Raw genomic sequence first — 19,106 nt, forward strand, 5'->3', positions numbered from 1 at the left:
CCCCTAAGAACTAATGTAGTTCCCAAAAAAAGCATCATAAATAATTGCATAAAGGGTCAAGTTAGCCTTTACTTTCAGATTTTTCGAAGGTAACTCCATTGTTCTGGCCTAAATGCATTATGAATGCCTCGGTCATGTGACATTTCATTGATTGGTATCTTTTTCACCAATGTTAAGCAGAGGGATCAGTATGTTTCCACTACTCCCACATTCGCTGACCCCATAACAATCTGCCAGAGGAACAGGTTTTTCCTCTAGTATTGGATCAGCACACAAAAACAAAAGTACAGACTTTATGTACCTTTAAGACTTCCCTCTCTTCTCGACCTGCCTGTCGATAGCTCACACTTCAGAGGACTACATTTAGGATTTCGGCTATCCAAATATATCCCGCTGCACACAAAAGAGTTCCTTGATAATCCACGTATGACATCTTGCACGAAGGTTGTTTATAAAATCTTAGAACGAAACCATGGCACAGTAAGTCACATAATCCCCCTTACGACATATAGGCGTATGGATGCACAGCTGTTGATACCTAACTTATGGAAATATATATAGCAAAGCAAAACTTTGTTTCCCACAAGAGAGAATGACAAAAGAAAAACATGAGGGACATGTGGTCTCACAGGGAAGCCCTCTAAAGGCCAAAGGAATCTGTTTTGGACCATGTGATGCGTGTGCGCGCTGTCTGACTTCAGCGCCATGAGACCATAACTTAGTAAAAATGTACCCCCATGCAAAGGGGTCGTTTTCTAGTAAGGACGACTCTTTTAAATTTGGAGTTTGGGTGATGCTCTAAAATCGATTGTGTTGCTTGCTCCCCAGCCAACATGATGAGAATGCATTGGGTGATGAAAAAGTCAGATGTTGATTATCTGAGGATCGTTCATTAAGAATTTTGCATGCCTACACTAAAGGCTACAAGCAAAACCTCATGAAGCTAGTGCAACACAAACTGCTGGCTCTGTGTGGTGCCTTCATATGCTGGAGGAAAGATTCGACACGAGGACGCTGAGTGTTGCTAACACACAGAAATGTTAGAAAACCAAACACGACATACCAATAGAATAATAGGAATTTGGAAGCTTCTTCCAATCAAAAGGCTGCAGGTTGTCAAACAACTGTCAAAACGTAGAAAGCAAAGCAGCTTCCACAACGTCAGCTGTCGGAGAAGCCAGCAGCAGAACTTTTAAACCAGTTACAGGGAGGAGGCGTGCAGAATCCCGGTAAGCAGAAGAGACGACGGGGAAATAATAAATTGACCCTTCTGTGGACATGTCTTCCACTTTACAGCAAATTGACAAAAAAAGTAATTATGTGAAGAAGAAAAAAATGAAGATAGATGAGGTTGTTCAAAAGTAAATTATATAGATTACATAACGTGTATCTCATGTACAAAATAAATTTACTTTTTTCATGAAATAACAAAAGACATGTCTTGACTTATAGATATTGAACTCCTAAACAACTACATACTAAATATAACTATATTATACAGAAGTTAAGGACAATGCTGTTTCAACGTCTATATTGTGATTGAATGCATGTACATTATCCTCACATTATAGTTTTACTGACATGATATTTTGATGAAGTGTGACGTTTCATACAGTAAGAGCAATCATTATTACAGCATTTCTAAGTCTTACACTAATACTGATTTCATAAAGAATCCAACTTCCAGAAGTTCATTTTGAAGGAATTGCATGTTTCAAGGCGAGCTGCCAAAGACGAGCCAGTGGTAAAATAAATGGTTGATGTTGAATGTTTTCTGTGAGGGAAAACTGCCCGCTTTGAATTTAAGCTTGTCCGAAATAAGCAAAAAACGAATGCCACCTATATGAGACTAATGTGTTACTTCTAGATCCAAGTCTGAGCAGCTCCGAGTCTGAGTAAAGACAGAGTCCAAGAAAAGAAAAAAAGTACCAATTCGAAAAAAATGTAATGGTAACGTCAACGTTCCAAGTCATGAAAGTTCAATATCTTTCCACCAAAGGTGTGTGTTCAGGGTGGTAGCTACTGCTGAGGACATGAGGGTCAGGACTCAGGTGCAGCCCAGTTAATCCTGTCTGAGTCAAAAGCTTTCATTTTCCACCTGTAAGATTGAATGAGGTCCCTCTGAATCCTGTTGCTGTAGGATAGTGGAGGCACTTCAAGTGAACAGCAGCGGCGCGTAACTTGCTTCTTCCTGAGAGCAGTTACATTCATCTCTCTATAGTTGTCAGAAGAGGCCCTTCAGAGCACAGCGGAGAAACATGGAGATCTATGGAAACAATCCCCATGAGTAGAGTGAGCTCAATCTGAGCCCGTTGACAAATAAAAGGCTACTCCATCTGACAGGGATTTTGTGAGAACGGAATTATGACTCAGAGAAAAGCGCAACGAGGGAAGAGCTCTTTTACAGCCGAGTGCGTCAACCCAGCATTATTTCACACTCTCCATCCGTGGCCGTCCCCTTGTCAGCACTGTAACCTCCACAACCCCCCCCCCCCCCCCCCCCCCCCCCCCCACGGATGCCTCCCCTGCTTCATCGAGGAGGTCCCCTCACAAAGACCCCTTTTGTCCTCGCCGTCATCGGTCTCACATCTTCTCAGCGCTGATCCTGCATGAACATCTCCGCAGGGAAAAAACAAATAAGGGAAAAACAGGTCTGGGACACAGAAATGGCTGGAGGATGATGAGGTCCCAGAAGAAGAAACCAGCTTTCCCAGATCAGAGAGTCTGGCCATGTGACGACAGGAGCCACAGAATTTGTGTGAGCCGACGTGTTTGATACAGCGGGAGTGACAGATTGAATGGAGTCTTTCTGTATTCATAAAACTGCAAGAAGCTTGAAGCGAGATACCCGTTGAGACTGAGAGCTGCTCTAATCTTAAGAGTGAACACAAAGAAATCGGCCTGAAATTAATAATCCTCTTCATTTAACAAGATTTATGTACAGATGGTATGTCTGCTAACAGCATTAAGCAAACCTGACGTATTTTCCTCAATCTCTATTAAAACCCTATGAGCACAAGAGAGAGAGAGACAGAGCAACCTATGTCCCATCATTGATTGTTTAGAGAGCTGGAACGCACTGTGTTGGGGGTCCAAGCCTGCAGGCAGGGCAGCAGTCCATCATCGGAAGACCAATGCAACCAACCAGGGCTGGAGTACATAGAGGCAACAGACCAATGTGCCTGTAGTCGCCCTGTCTAGTCTGGGACACGGCTACTCAACACGCAAGCTCACTGGACCAGTAGAGTTATGTCAATATTGCCTTATTCAGAGTGGCTCCACAGTCATCTGGTTGCTTAATAGCGATGGTTGGTAGAGAAAACCAATCACATGTCTCTCTAGTGTTACGCAAGTTCAACTGAGTGGAGTTAGTTTGAGGCATTGTCTTCAAACATTTCAACTTCAAACAGGAACAAATCTAAATGTATTTGAGTTTGTCACATGATTCTTGAATTATTGTAAGGGTGAAAAGGCCTCTGAAACAGCATGTAGGCCATTATGGGACAAATTCCCCACTGAAAACTGCAAAAAATCTTACGCTGAACTACACAGCTCTTACTGGCAGGTTGACCTATGGCACCAATTAAATAGCAGAAAAATTGTGGGATAACAATAAAGTGAATAATGCTGAAAAGGGATAATCACCGTCTTTATAGTCTTAGTTGTCATACTGGGAAATCAGAGGTGTAACAAAATAAAAACATTAACAATGTCTCCGCTCTATTTAAGTATTCCAGTGAGCCAGCATGCACAATACCCGGACCCTGACACCGAAGCAGCTAAATGGAACACAGCCATTCATTTGATCATTTACACCGGTGATTTTCCTCCGGAGATATGTCCAAATGTCCAAATGTAAATTGCCTATTGTATCAATGAACATGACTGGTTCAAAACTATATTTTAAAGGTGCTGAAATGATGAATTGATGAATTAATACTAGATAAACAGAAAATCCATGAAGTCGCCTGCCAATGGAAAATGCCAAACGTCTGCTGGTTGTAGTCTCTAAATATGAGGGTTCACTCCTTTTCTCTGTTGTATATCAGGAGTGCAGTGCCTGTTCAGAACCGGCCAATCGCTTGGCCTCCGTTATTGCAGCTTGCAGCTTTTCTCGAGAACCGCTCATTCAAACAGCTTCACACATGACTCTGTGCTCCCAAGGGTCCTGAGCAATATGCCTGCCATGACATAGTAGCATCTTCTAGCAATGCTAGCGTATACATGTCATGTGGGCTCTCAAAAGCTCTCAGAAACATTGACGGAGAGCAAGCTGACCCGCGCATGCCGTCAGGCGGTTTAACGGTTAATACGGATACCCTCTCAATACACTTCACAGTGTGTACATAACACACGACTAATAAATAGGCACTCAATACTGCACTTCTTTAGGTCCTAAGCAATAAATCCGGAAAGTGTGAAGTCGATCAGATAAACGGTTGGTTGTCCAGACACACATACATACACACATACATTCATACATTCATACAGTGCACACATGCATACATACATATACAGGGACTCTTTCTATTTTTGTTAGATTGCAATTTAACAATGTTGGTCAAAACAAGCAATTGGATACTTATGATGTGCATTGTTTTACTCTTTTCTAAAAGATTATGGAATCATCAAATAAACATAAATAAAGTCGACGCATTAATTGTTAAAAATAAATAATGGTTAGTTGCGGTCCTACAAAAGGTTATTTATTACTTCTGTCTTGGAGGTGGAGCAGATTCACAAAATGTTTTTGAATCCCCAAGTGAAATTAAATTGTACAATGTGACACAGTGTAAATCTAATTATCACAAACACACATTATAAGAACATCTATGAGGATCTGACAGCATGTACAAAAAGAATAAAACAGACAAAACTAATTAACTAATTCCAATGTGAACTGAATTATAAATGTCTACTTCGGTATTTATGCATTTGTTCCACAGCCTCCACTACGAAGAAGTAATCATCATGTTTTCCATCAAATTCATTGCACAATCCCACCCCACCCCGTTTCATTTTACTACAATAGCCTCCTTGTTTTAGGGAATTGCGGCCTGAATGGCACCATGCTACATTATCATGATATTCCCTCACAATGCAGCTAAACGGGCTCATTCAACCCAGATGACCTTCCACAAACCCCAACAGAGTTGCCAATAGCTGCCCTACAGCACAAAACATGGGCTCATTAAAAATCTCATCTGAAAAACTGCCGAGATCTACAGCACCATCTACTTTTAGTACAGCACCTTTGACACGGAAAAGTGGTTGAGGAGTCTGTACAATGTTTGTCCTATATTGATGGGAAGAGAAAGTAGGGCGTTTCCACTTGTGAATACAGTGACAACATTGTGCTCAATTGTATGGTGATAACAGTGGGCCCTGACTCGCAGCACGAGTCTGAGACATGCGTCTTGTTTTCTCATGAATATAAATGTTCTCTTTCATTTTCAGAGACGGCTGTCTATTCGGCAGCAACTACGCGACAAAAAGACACATTTCTCAAACACGTCTTTTAAAACTATTGATGGATTGATTCACGTTTGTTCAAGTCTGCCTTAAAATAAATATTCACATGTCTAAATGTACAGAAATGTATGTTATTGGCTGCTGCTATTGTTCTTCCTGTGCATGCTAGCCATGAAGAGACTTCATGTGACTTCATCGTGAAGGGAAACAAAATCCAGCCCTGTGTTCAGCCAAAACTGATAAGAGGCTTCAGCAGTCGAACAAATCGAGTCTAAATCTTCCAAAGCCTTTTTAATGTGAAATTGTGATGATAGTTGTTTATTATAAGGACCCTAACTTTGAAAGATTCCCCTTCGATGTGTCTAACTCAGATTGCTCAAGCCTCGTATTAACTTTGACTGAATTTTGGAATGTAGTTTTTCACAAAAATAAAACTGTTGATTTTGTCTCACACCACTTACACGGACCTTGCTTTAAGAAACAACCAGTATGGACAGGAGGAACAATTACAACAGATTCAACTGCACGTGTAAATGGGAGTATTTTACTGAGACAGACTCGTAGATGTATACCTATCCTTTGATGTGTTAAAAGTATGACTAAAGGTGCATTTGGCTTAGTTATTTGACTACTGGTGGTATGAGAATGACCTGATGTGATTTTAAGTATCAATGTGATGAAGATTTGTAAGGTGTTTAGTGTACAACAACAGTCATCTTCATATCATGTTATTTCAACTGTAAATACTCCCTAAACTGAATTTCCAGAAAATGTAAAATATCACTGTCAAGGTTTCTTCATTGATTGATTTGTCGTTTTCTTTTAAAAATGTTAGACATTTCTGAAAAAGCACACCACAATTTCCAAGAGCCCAAAGTTATATCTTTCTAGTTTTTTTTCCTCGACAGTCCAAAACCCAAAGACATTCAGTTTACAATTATGTGGAACCGAAAACAAATAATTAAACTCACATACCTGTAAAACGTTTTCTTGAAATTTGACTCAAACTGTAAATTGGTTGCCAAAATAGTTGCAGATTAATCGTGTCAAATCACTGATGTTGATAGGATTAAATGTGATGTGACAGAATAATATCCATATCGCCCACACCTAACGCAAACTAACAGATACGAGTGAATATCTCCCTCCATTCTTTTTTCAGACCTGATCTATTGTGGTGTGTTAGTCCTGCTCTCACTTACCTGTTTGAAAATGAACTTGTACTCTTGGTTGAGCTGCCAGGCGGTCACTAGGTGTATGGTGGACAGCACAGCTCCACTAACCACAGCAGCTCTCATTCGGACCGGCAGCAGCGTGTAGATAATGTAGATGAAGAAGACCGTCCACCAGATGCCCTCTGAGGCACTAGGGGGGTAAAGCATCAGCACCCCAAAAACCTGCACTACAATCAGCACCCCGATCACCAGGTAGCTCACAATCCACATGTAGTCCTGGTGGAAGCCGTTGCGGTTGCACACCACCATCATGGCCAGGAAGAGAGCCATGGCCACGGAGAGTACTGAGATGTAGGCCACGTGCGGGATCGTGTGGATGCAGTGGAAGGCCAGCATGACCGCACACACCAGCACCAGCACCCCCATCAGCATGGTCAGAGAGCTCTGGTTGAGCCTGAAGAAGTAGCGCTGGTACAGACGCTCCAGCTTGGCGGACTGAAATTTCTTAGACTGGAAAACCCACATAACCCGCATCCAGCAGTCCGCTGCAGTCATCCCCTTGCAGCCACCGTCTGCTAGTTCCCCTAATTCCTCCTCCTTCCTGCCCTTTAGCTCCACATCTTCAAAGCCCAGGTCCACAGCCTTCGGACCCAGGGCACCCATCCTCTTCCCATAGTGGTCCTCCTGCCAGCCACAGCGCAAGCCAAAGTTGCCCCCACTAGTGCCTGCTCCGCGATGGTAATGCTGGGGGGACGCATTAGGGAGGTCCAGGTCCTCTGGGTCCCTCAGGCAGCTCATGTAGTGGGGGTTGCACAACGACGAGCTGTCCTTTCTCTTTTTGCCATTGCGCTCTCCCCATGCTGTCTTTCGCTCATCCACCGTGCCTACGAAGAGGCTTCTGGCCCACGACATCCTAAACAAAACATGAAGAGAACATACACACAGAAAAACATATAAAAGCAGAGCCAAATTTGGGGCACTTAATTTCAACATGCAAAACGTCACTTTAAGAGATAATAGCTTAAAGAAACGAGAAGCCTCTCACCTGTGTGGGCTTTAGTGTGTGTAGCAACACTGCGCTCTTTGGCCAGGCCACTAGTTTATCCCAGCGAGCACACACCATGAGCTCAGACTGACCCGCGGCATCGGAGGCGTGTCTGCATTTGAGCCGTCCTTCTTTGTAGAAATACTCAAGTGTGTCAGCAGTATACACCATCAAGTGCCTCTATAGACCACCTGTTTTCCTGGGAAAACACAAACAATACACATGATGTTGTTGCGCTAACATCCCCCGAGGGTCATTATGGATAAGTAGACATCAAGGAAAACACACATGTTGATGGGTTTACTTATTGCTGTTTGCATATGCATGTCGTTATGTGTAATTCTTTGGCAGAAGGTTTGGCAAGACCTCATCACCTTCCCCCACCAGGCTGGGACAGCATTTCTATGGAAATGATTTGCTGTGTTGTTTGTTAAACACTCGGTCGTGACAACAAAATCTCATCCAGTTATTGCCTCATGCAGCAGGTGCCACTGGTCATTTTTGCCATCAAACCAAAAAGTTCAACACAGTCCAATTCCAACAAACCTTCCACTGATTGCTGGATTATTATTTTTTTTGAACGTGTACCACAGGGTGCTTTTAGATGGAGACTCATCTTGGTTGATAACAGTCTGCTATGCTCTATCATTGCAATCTACCCGTAACATCTTGAGTGGGCAGGAATGGGTGTGCTCTATTTGACAACAAAGGCCTACTGAGTGGGCACCATCAGAGATCAAGAGCTATCCAGTCCAGATTAAATTGCCCATGCTTCCACCCATTAGCTTTGATGACTCACTATAGCTGGCTTCTGGCAGCACATGTCAAGGACACCACTAACCTCTAAACTTAATAAGCAAATCTCTGCCAGGCAGACAACAGTGGGAAGAGCTCACATGAAGTGCACACATGGCTGTGTTTACAATCAACAGCAGCTAGTAATATGATTTGATCAACCACCACACATGCACACAAAAAAAATCTAATTGGATGGCTAGTTTGAGTGTGTCTGCATTGTGTCTAAAGTACATATTTATATTAAAGATTAGAAATGTGTTCCTGCTTGGAAAACCTTTTTCCCGGATAGCTATAATGAATTAAACTCCTTCAAGTAATGATCTAGTCATAAATAACCCCAACTACTACACTGGCACTACAATCCGCATGATATTACTATCGAGAGCATCAATTTAGCATATGACCCAGTCTGGGATGCTGCAAATACATGACCAGTTCACCTTCTGCTCCGAGCTGGCAGGCTTCCTCCAGCAATAACCTCAATCCTCGGCTCACCTTTGATGCATTCACGCCAGTTCTGGCAGCGGCGTGCGGATCTTATACAATCTGTAGGCTACATGCACGCGTCTGCCATTGAACATGAACATAATCTGTGCCACATATGGGCCGATTTGAGTCAGCCGTCCTGCATGCATTGCAAATCAAGATGGTGATGCTTTTCACTTGAGAGAAAGATAAACAACATCTTTGCCGTGTTCGCCACATGACACTGGCCAACAGTCCTCCTATCGCCACTGCTAACACAGGCCTGGTGTCCAAAAAAAAATAAAAAGATATATTGTTTAGCAATTGCACGTGTAGGCCCAGGCTGTTTGGATGCAGGCAGTCGGCCGAAGCGCATTACATAACAGGACGCTCCAAGTAGCCTACGGGCGAAGTCGACAGCTCTCCGTGTTCCAATGAAGCCTGCACATGGAGACACTGTACTATAGGATAGCCCGAAGTCAGCCCGGAGTCTGTGGACTGCAGGGGAACACAACTCGACACACATCGCCGCCTTTCACCAACTTATCAGGAGTATAAACATTCCGTCGGGCAACTTCAATCTTGGCAGCGTATCCCCTGACGTCGCGGGGATATAGCAGCCCGGTCCACAGGAACCAGTGTACAGTGATAACGGGGTCCACATACTGGGCCCGTCTCCCTCAATATAGACGTGTACGTCATTATGTTTGGACTCAAAACAGGTCACTGAGCGAGAAGGAATTGGTGAGAATGCTGTGGGCCAAAATGCGATGTGTAGAACAGCTGATCTGCCTCTGAATCGCGGCTTCGCGTTATAAAAGTGCAAATGAATTGCCTGTGCCTGCACACGGACCATTGCTCAGTGTGTACAGTCCTGCAGTACAGGTCAGGCTCCTGAACGCCGCCGCAATCTTCACAGCAAAACACTGTAGTACAAGTCAGCTGTTGGCGTTTTTTTTTCTAACCCCCCCCCCCCCCGACTGCTGAATCCTCTTACTGCGTTTCAGTTCAGCCGACCCGCAACAAATACAATAACATTGTGCAGAGCGGTTGCCCAACACAGCCGCGGGAAAGCTTAAGAGAGGCAGCGTAGCCTACTTACCATTGGACATCCTCGTTACATGAGTAACTATATAACACCGCAGTGGAGCTCCAGTTTAGCTCCGTGTTCAGTCTTCACGCAGCCGCCGTCACGCGCTCCAGATGCGGGTCTGTCGGTGTGGAAGAGAGGGGGTGGTTCAGAGGGGAGCGAGGGAAAACTACGGATTTTGGCCGGACAACCTTCGCTCTTCTCAGCCAGAGCTACAGTACATTCCCACCGCTTCGACCTCCCCGACTCTCGCTCTCTCGCGCTCTCTCTCTCTCGCTCTCTCTCTCTTTCGCTCTCTCACACACACAAGCACTGATACACACAGCCTGCATTCGTGTACACAGGAGTCCCCCTAGAGGTGGCACGAGTGTGCCTCTTCCTGCGCGAGTGATTCACTCCTTTGCTGCAATATTGTCCATTTGTTCTCCAATTTATTTTTGTCACTTGCACATCAGCCCACAGTATCACCCAAATTACAACACAAAAAAACGAACAAATCAGAAACATGTGCATTTCCATTTTTAAGTGGCAGGAAGCAATGAAAAACTCAAGCAGTGCTGTCAAACTGCACATCCAGACAGCGTTATAGCACCACCTAGTGGAGACAGTGTATAATCACTGCAACGATCCCCACAGCAGTCAGACTGAAACTACTCAATCATTAGAAGAGGTAGTTAAACAGTAAAACAATAGAGACATTAAATAAATAGTATCATGTTTAATGGCTGTACAACCAGCCAGTAAACAGCCCATCACATAATCAAGTTTAATCTGTAAACCAGTAAGGCTACACTGGTGTTGACACAGAAGCACATGTTGACTTTTCACCCTTTAAAACAACTACACACCCTGGAAGATCCCACCGGGAACATTGAGCATTAGGTTACAGTAAGCTGTTACACCATAAACTGCATAGCATGTAGATCACTATACAGTAGCAATAGACACAATAAGTATATATGTTACTTTGAAAAAACTAAAATCTACATCAAGTATGAACAAAATACTACACAGCCTACTATATACACCAACATAAATAGTAACTGTCAAATGCATTGAGTTAAAACATAGTCCTAAAAAAAGAGACACGGACATTGTACTAATAATAATTAAATGCAAAAATTGCACTTTAGGGAATGAATTTCGGTGGTGGGTAAAGTGTGTTGTGTGTGTGCATGGCAGTGTTAGCAGCTTGAAATATAGTTATTGCACGTGTGGCAGTAATAGTATGTAGGCCTATACAGTTATCGTACGTCTAGTGAGTTATGTAGAAGTTAGATTATAAAACAATTGTTGTTGAGGTGACAGTTGTAAACCCAACTTCATTTCGTCAGTTTGACCAGCAGTCGGCGCTATTGGTCATCAAGTGTTTCCACATTCCTTCTCTCTGCAGGATGACCTACTACAGTAGTTTCATTCTGTTCAAGCCTTCACTCAAACATGTTTTTTCACGTGTGTCTGTTGAGGGAGGACTGTTTACCTGAAAACACAGTTTGACACGAGCGTGATTTTGTGACTTCACAACTAGTTTGGAAGCCTTCGGTCCAGTACGAAACTGGTAGCATCCTGTGTGCACATACACCGAGATTGAAGCTATCATCTTGTGTACAGTAGTTAAGCTTTTAATAAAGAAAGTAACAATATTTACCTAGGCTATTCTGACATTTTCAACAAACAAATTGTAACCCAGTAATCACACGTAGAGAGTATTTAATATGCATCTTAAAAGGGGATATTTACATTTTATTTCTGCTTGTTCCAGAATTGTGCTTCAGTCTTCTTTGTTGGCCCCCTCTGGGCCCTGTGTGTGTGTGTGTGTGTGTGTGTGTGTGTGTGTGTGTGTGTGTGTGTGTGTGTGTGTGTGTGTGTGTGTGTGTGTGTGTGGTGACTTTCTTCTGTCTTTTTGACATTGGCAGTGTAAAGTGACTGGAGCGGTCGATTGACCCTGCGTAAATTGAAGGCATTTACAGGACGTGAGGGGGCCAAAGTGCTGGATCAGTGAAAACCGAGAAGACCTGCATCTGATCAGCTCTGCAGTCTGCTTGGACATCTTCAGCCTGCGAACACAAGGCGTCTCCTTCCGCTGAAAACAGCACCCCAACTAATGTCACTCACTACTAGTTTCATATACGTGTAACAAAAGGAATATCTCAGACTGATGTAATATTAGTTTAATTAGTTTAATATTATTAATACTATTATTGTCGTATCGATGTGTAATGATAGGAGGTAGTATAGAATATTGGGTCATCCCATTTCTTTCATGTGTTGCAAAGCCACACATCCTTATAACATTGAGCTTCAAGAGACACATTTCCATCCAGTTTAATTCTGTTAATGTGAATCCATATAGTTAAATTCTAATAAAAACATAAGTGAGCGAGGTCGGGCACAAATTAAAGAGGGCTGACGCCAAACTCAGAGATGATCACCACATACTCAAAATCAAAACAGACATTTATCGGGGCTGTGTGAAAAGTGCCGGTCTTGCATAATTTATTGAGAAAGCTGTAATCTATCCATCCGTGTGTCCGTGCCTATGGCTTTGTGTACAGTCATTGATCATGCCGTGAATCCAGAAACAAGAGATTTTACAGCGCAGATTCCCCCGGAGCTCCACATCCAGATGAAGCGCTGAACAGCATCCGAGCCGTTTTTTCTCCTGTGTTGTGAAAATGTTTGGACATGACGCGGTGCTCTGCCTTTAGTTGATGCCTTTTACTGTACAAACAGTGTCTTTTTACACCCAAGTTGGGGCTGAGGTGACCGAGATCCCCGTTAACTGCGGATGTCCCTGACCAATTCAAGCGTCCTTCTGCTTAACGAGGTGGGTTGTGTTCAGTTTTTCTCTTCTTTCAGATCTCTTCGAGGTATTTGACGAATGCATGAGAAGAAGGGGTTGGAGACCAACATGCATGCGCCGTGTAGCCTTTCATCACTGTCCCTTCAGACAAGCAGTCGCGGTAGCAGCTACCGATAATTAAATTAGGCTGGCTGACCTCACTGGGAATCTTTCACTTCGGAGTATAAGGCATGCGCTGGCACTGTCCGTCTGCCAGCAGCAATTAGGGACAGCTGAGCTGCAGTGGGATGTAAAATGTTCATGATAAACATTTGGAGCAAAATAAAATAATTGGTCTGCTGGAGCAACAGATGAAAACAATCATCCAGCGCTGTGGGACTGCCCATGCTTTCACTTTATCTTTCACGAGGCTATGACAGAAATGATTACAGTGTTGCTCCAGAATCATCTACGGTAATTACATCTGGGTTATAATAATCATTTTCTCACATAGCAAACATGCAGTCAGAGTGATAAAACAGTTGTTACTTATATCTGAATGAGAAAAAAAAACTGTATACAGAGGAATCAATCCACTGTCACCAACAACTCTCTCCTTCATTCCTTTAATATCAGTACACGTGAGACTGACTTATACCTGCATGCTTATGAAGCTTACTTTATATTATACTGTATATTTTGTTTGCAACAGAACGACGTCAGGAAAAGATTATTATTCACAAAAACTGTCTCAAGTGAAACAATGCCACAGTAAAGAAAACAGTTAAAGGCGTGTTTGTTTGGGAAACACCACATGATAAAGAGGGACATTTAGAGTTGGACTGTCCTCTGTAACATTGTTGTGTGTAATAGATGGTGTAGTTGTAAATATAATATGCATGTACATGATGTAATTCATCTAAATGACTCTGAATTGTAATAGCAGTATGTTTCCAAATGTAATAATTATCTCTTGATAATGTGATCCACTATTAGCTGGTGAATAGCATGTTCTTCATATGAAGAAAATGCAGTGGGATTAAATAATAATGCACATTTTATTTTAAATGTATTTATTAGGTTTTTGTGTGTGTGTGTGTGTGTTTGTTATGATGGTTGCTGACTTGCTTGCTTAAGCCTGACCATCCTGGCCATTAGATCAAGGGTTACCATGACACGCTGTAGGTCACTCTTTCCTGCAGGGCTGATTTATAGAAGATATAGATAGAGAGAACGATACTGTATTTTCCATAATGAACACAAATTGCTGAAGGTTGACAAACTGTGGCTCCCCTGTGAGATAATCTATGATCCAGGACACCTTCGGGGCGTCCATCTGCACCTCCATGATCTTGTTTCCCTCCCAGAGAGTCTGGACTGTGTTGAAGGTGCTTGAAAAGTCAAAGCACATGATTTTGACCGTGCAGCTAGCCTTTTCCAGCTGGGAAAAGGTCCTCTAGAGAGGAGCTAGATGATTCGCTTCAGTGTGTGTTTCGTCGGCAAACTGCAGGGGGTTGATTCATTCTCTCTGCACGAGATTCATCCGGTGCATGGTAAAAGTCTCTCCAGCGTCATGTTGGAGCAGGTTTTGCACTTCACATTAAACATCTCCTCTTAAAAAGCAAGCAGCAAATGACTTTTACTGAGGTATTGGACACTTGGTTTAGAATGATATTGAGAAAACAGAAGTTACTGAGTTCTTTGAAAAATGAAGTAAGCAACAAAAATCTGACCTTATTTGTCAGATAGTTGATTTAAACAAATGTAGATTGTAGCATTAGACAGAAAACAAGACTGGAGATTGGTGCATTTGGTACAATTCAATTATTTCCATAATAGCTTGCGGAGTCAATTTGTGTTGTTGTTTCTATGTTGATACATTTCACTTTGTAAATAATGAACTGCTCAGTGAGCTAACCAACAACCCACCAGATATTACATAATGTGCATGTGTATGTGAGCTTTATCAGGGCAGAAAGTACTCTGTCTGTGTGAAGAGCTGCTTGGTGACACTATCACTCACTTTACCGTCTGTTTACCTCCTCCCTCCTCTTTGGTGTGCGCACTTCAAACAGGGATCAGGTCTGTGTTGGAACACATGCTGTACCTACATGTCTGAACCCATCAAGTACCGTACAAACTCATGAAAGGATTTGGCAGCAGCCAGGTGTCATCTACCTCCACTCAAAAATCAAAACGCAGCATCCCTGGTACCTTAAAATAGCCCCTCATCCATAATGCACCAGCAGCAGCTCTGCCCACAGAGGCGCTTCTTATGGGACAGACTGACAGACATCTGCACTCAATGCTTGGGTGCAGCTCCTAAAGCTGCTCTCTCTCTCTCTCTCTCTCTGTTGTTCCTGCCTGTCTCACGCTCAGCGCAAAGCACTGTGGAGTTTAACTTTCAAACCTTCATTCATTCATGTTTTATTCACATCTACTGCTCAGAAGTCGAACGACTCTCTCTCTCTCTCTCTCTCCTTCTTTTCCTCCTCCGCCTCACTGTTTCCTGCAACCTATTCTATGAATTATGAATCTCAGCTTTGCTGGAGATTTTCACACCAGCCATAGTCATGATTTTATGCTGTCAGACTGGTCTGTCTTTAGATGCATGTTGTGGATCTCACACAATCTTACGCACAACTTTCTGCTCAGAAATTGATTCATGAAGAAGCTCTTATTCTCTTGAAATGTTTAGTTGGTTTGGTAAGTTTTAATGTATTTGTATTTGTTTTATATCCACATCCATACATAACCATGACACATACTGTACACTTGGCAGCTGAGCAGGTGTCAGAGTACAGTCAGCCATGGCATCTACCAAACACACTCAGTGAACAGAGGGCTACACTGGGGACGCCTCCACATGTCGAACAGAGACAACTTACATGTCTCCCATATCCCCTCACCACCACCACACTTTCTCCAGTCTCTAAACTTTTGGCTTTTTGACATGTTGAAATCCTTAGTGGCAGAAATAACAATGTGATAGGACTGTAGAAATGGCTGATTTTCCTCTTTGATATTTTGTATTTGTGTTTGTAAAGTACAGAACATGGTTGAAGATAGACATGGTGTCCACTTAATTGTTTGTACTTTTGGTCTGAGCTTGATATGTTAGTTCCAATCAAGGGACATTTTAATGATATTTTAGACAATAGAGAGCTTCCAACAGCTTCGGCATGACATTGACTGCGTGCACAAAGCTATTTGCATAAATAGATAGTTTCCTGACTTTGACTGGCCTGCACAGACACCTGATCTCAACACCATCAAACACTTTTTGGAATGCAAATTGCTGTAAGCCATGACCTTCACCCACCCACCATCAGCACTAATGTGCAGGTGGCCGAATGGATGCAAATGCAAATCTCTGCAGCCAGGTTCCAAAATCACGTGGAAAGCCTTCCCAAAAGAGTTGAGGCGCCGTGTAATTACCTGTGATTTTGGAAATCGATCAACAATCACATATGGCTGTAATATTCGCCTGTCAACATACTTTTGTTCATAATGAGATTCCGGATCTGACAGTGTGCATTGATTTTGCATCACAAAAGCATTGAGAAGAGATGTTATGTTGTAAGATTCAATCCCATCCAACATACCAAGACCCGGTAATCGTGTTCGCCACAGTGACGTTCTGTCGTGATGGAGTCCTGAATGAACTTAAGATGCGGTTGCGATGCAGAGTCCCATTGGACAGACGAAGTAGAGATGAAGGTAAGAGAGGGGAGCAGCAGAGAGGGTGGGAAGGATGATATGCAGAGCAGAGAGAGCCTCACTGACGTAGCAAAGGGTTGTGTACTGAGAGTGGTGGAGAATAAGAGAGGAGGGGGTTGAAGAGAAAGAGAGAGGGATAGACTGCTTACAAGCACGCTACAGTACACTTCAGTGTTACCCAAGAGAGAGAGCACACCATGACTGACTAGCAGAGAGAGCGAACAAGAGAGACGGGGAGTGTGCTCTCCAACCTCCAACTGAGTAAGTACACTGCTATCTCCTCTGCATCTAATCTCTGCTGCAAATTGCATTGATGGGCCACGATAAACATGCTTTTCTGAGACATACCTGATCAGATGGTGATAAAAGACGCAGGTTTACTTGAAAGAAACGGGAAATCCTTTCAACTCTGCTATTGGAATTTTGAGTGAAAGTTTAAGGAATGTGACTTGATGTATGCGGCTCTCAAAGTGGGGCATGGCAGAATTTTCATCTACATTTGGAGCGTTTTCAACAAATTTGCTCTTCACCGATAGCACTGACATTTCCGTGGAAAGTCTGAGTTGCACTAAAGCAGAAAATGGCATTTAGTGCAGTTGTGTGACAGTCGTTGTGGGAAGCTGTGGGCATACTTGCAGGCGTTCATGCTTTCTCTGTAGGTGGGGGGAAGGAGTGCATTTGGGACCGCTAGGCTTCCTGTGTGGGGTCAATTAAATACTGCATGAGACAGAGCACTAAAAGCCTATCCCGTGAGGAGTGGAGTGCTTTCTGTATGTGTGTGTGTGTGTGTGTGTGTGTGTGTGTGTGCGTGCGTGCGTGCGTGCATATGTGTGTGTGGGTGTTGGCGCATCAGTGTGCAATGCCTTGATTAAATTTGATGAACCAGCAATGTTGAGATGACCAAAGATTCCAGTTCAGCTTCTGTTTGAGTTCCTGTTTAGAAATGTTTTACTTATTAAAGACGTAAGGATGTATACTCGCTCTCATTTATTCATCTGTATGTTTGGCTGGTCTTATCTAGGACAACTCTCTAGTCTACCATTTTAAACATCTCCAGTTGATTTATTCGTTCTTGGCTGTAACATCTGCAATCTGTACACACAAATTACTTTTATTTTGATAAACCAACCCTGTTTAGTCACAAAAAAACCTTTACGATTCAAAGTTGAAAGAAAGCACGTTGTTTTTAGATGTAAAGCTGGAATGCGTGAATATGTAGGGCACCATTACATATTGATAAGTCTGACATTCCCTCAGTTAGCTCAGCCCACTAGCCAAGACGCACCAATTAGGCATAACTGAAACTTAAATCAGGTCAGCATGTAACAAACACATCTGATTTAATGAAGGATGCAGCAGCACTGGGCCATTATGTTCTGTACTGTGGGCACACAGCTTTATGTGGGTTAGTTCTAGCCTCTCTGCACTTTGAAGCAGTTTGGTGAAGTCAGGTTGAGGGATCCCGGGGGGGTAACAGCCTAAGTATGCACAGCGTAGCCTGCAAGGCCAAGTCGACAGTGGGGATGAAATATAGAGATTCCTGGCTGGAACCGCTGCGTCCTGCTCCTCTTCCTCCACTAGCCATCTTCTCTGTCATCATTACATTGTCCTCAGTGCATCAGTAACATTTCTCTTTGCGGTTGGCTGATACAAGATGTGTCCAATTGTTAAACCTCTGTACTGGCTGCTGTCACTGGGAGGACTTTGTGTGTTTGATGAGAAAGCAGTTGCGTTGCCTGTGTTGAAATGCTTTGGAAGTGTTTATTTATAGGTTGCCAAGGGCTCATTACAGTCAGGGAGAAAGTATCCGGAGGCAACATTAGAGCAGGAGGAGGGTGGAGCTGCTCGGGACAGGAGGGAGTATCAATCTGGGTGGCTCTCCTATTGATCCACTCTGCCCTACTCTGGTTGCACTGGCTCCGGATGATCCACCTCTGCCTGTAATGCTGCCTCAGTCACGACTGCACACAGATCGTAAGGTGCATCTTCACAAGTCGAAAGGTTGGAGACATGGGCGGGTGACTGCAAAGCTTCTGTGCTTAAATCTGCCTATTTGTTGAGGAAATCTAGAACTCTGTCCTCTCTGAAGTGCACTTTCACAAGCCACTGAGTTCCCAGTTGGTGCAGAGCTTCTCAGCTGCTTACAGTAAAAGAGTGTGGTGGCACTGGGTGGCTCTGCGGTGCTCAGCAAGAAAATAAATAAAAGGGCTCAGTATCAAACCGAAATACTTTTTTGCTTCCAACTGAAATGTGTCTGTAGAACCAGTGAGTATAGAAAACTGTCTTAACAACATTTTATTGCCGAGATTGGATTGTTCATTAGATTGTACATTTAACATTTAAGAACGTTGGTTGCTTTTGTTTAAAAAACAACAACTTTGAAATAAAAAATTGTGTTTATCCCTCAAAGTAAAGAATTGAAAGAAAGTATTATTAGAACCAAAACTCAGTTATTGTGTCGTAACTTGTTTCTAAAAGAATAGCCATTCCTTGGAGATCATTAACTTGCGTAATCATGTTCCCCTTTTGCCTCGATTGTGAAGGCCTGTGTAGACTTTG

At 43.0% G+C, this 19,106-nt stretch overlaps 1 protein-coding gene across 1 annotated transcript in view; it reads right to left on the bottom strand.

The window, feature by feature from the left end:
- LOC306706451 (adenylate cyclase type 6-like) overlaps positions 1-10,218 on the bottom strand; it is a 31,553-nt gene extending 21,335 nt beyond the window's left edge. The window contains exons 1-3 of the mRNA XM_079173539.1: positions 10,058-10,218; positions 7,693-7,891; positions 6,675-7,560 (exon numbers count right to left, since the gene is read on the bottom strand). Coding sequence (XP_079029665.1) covers positions 6,675-7,559 — 885 coding nt within the window. The 5' untranslated portion in view covers position 7,560; positions 7,693-7,891; positions 10,058-10,218. The remainder of the gene's footprint in view (positions 1-6,674; positions 7,561-7,692; positions 7,892-10,057) is intronic.
- Between the last annotated feature and the right edge of the window lie 8,888 nt (positions 10,219-19,106).

Source organism: Pholis gunnellus, assembly GCF_910591455.1.
Source record: "Pholis gunnellus genome assembly, chromosome: 2".
In the NCBI taxonomy this organism is placed as follows: Eukaryota; Metazoa; Chordata; class Actinopteri; order Perciformes; family Pholidae; genus Pholis; species Pholis gunnellus.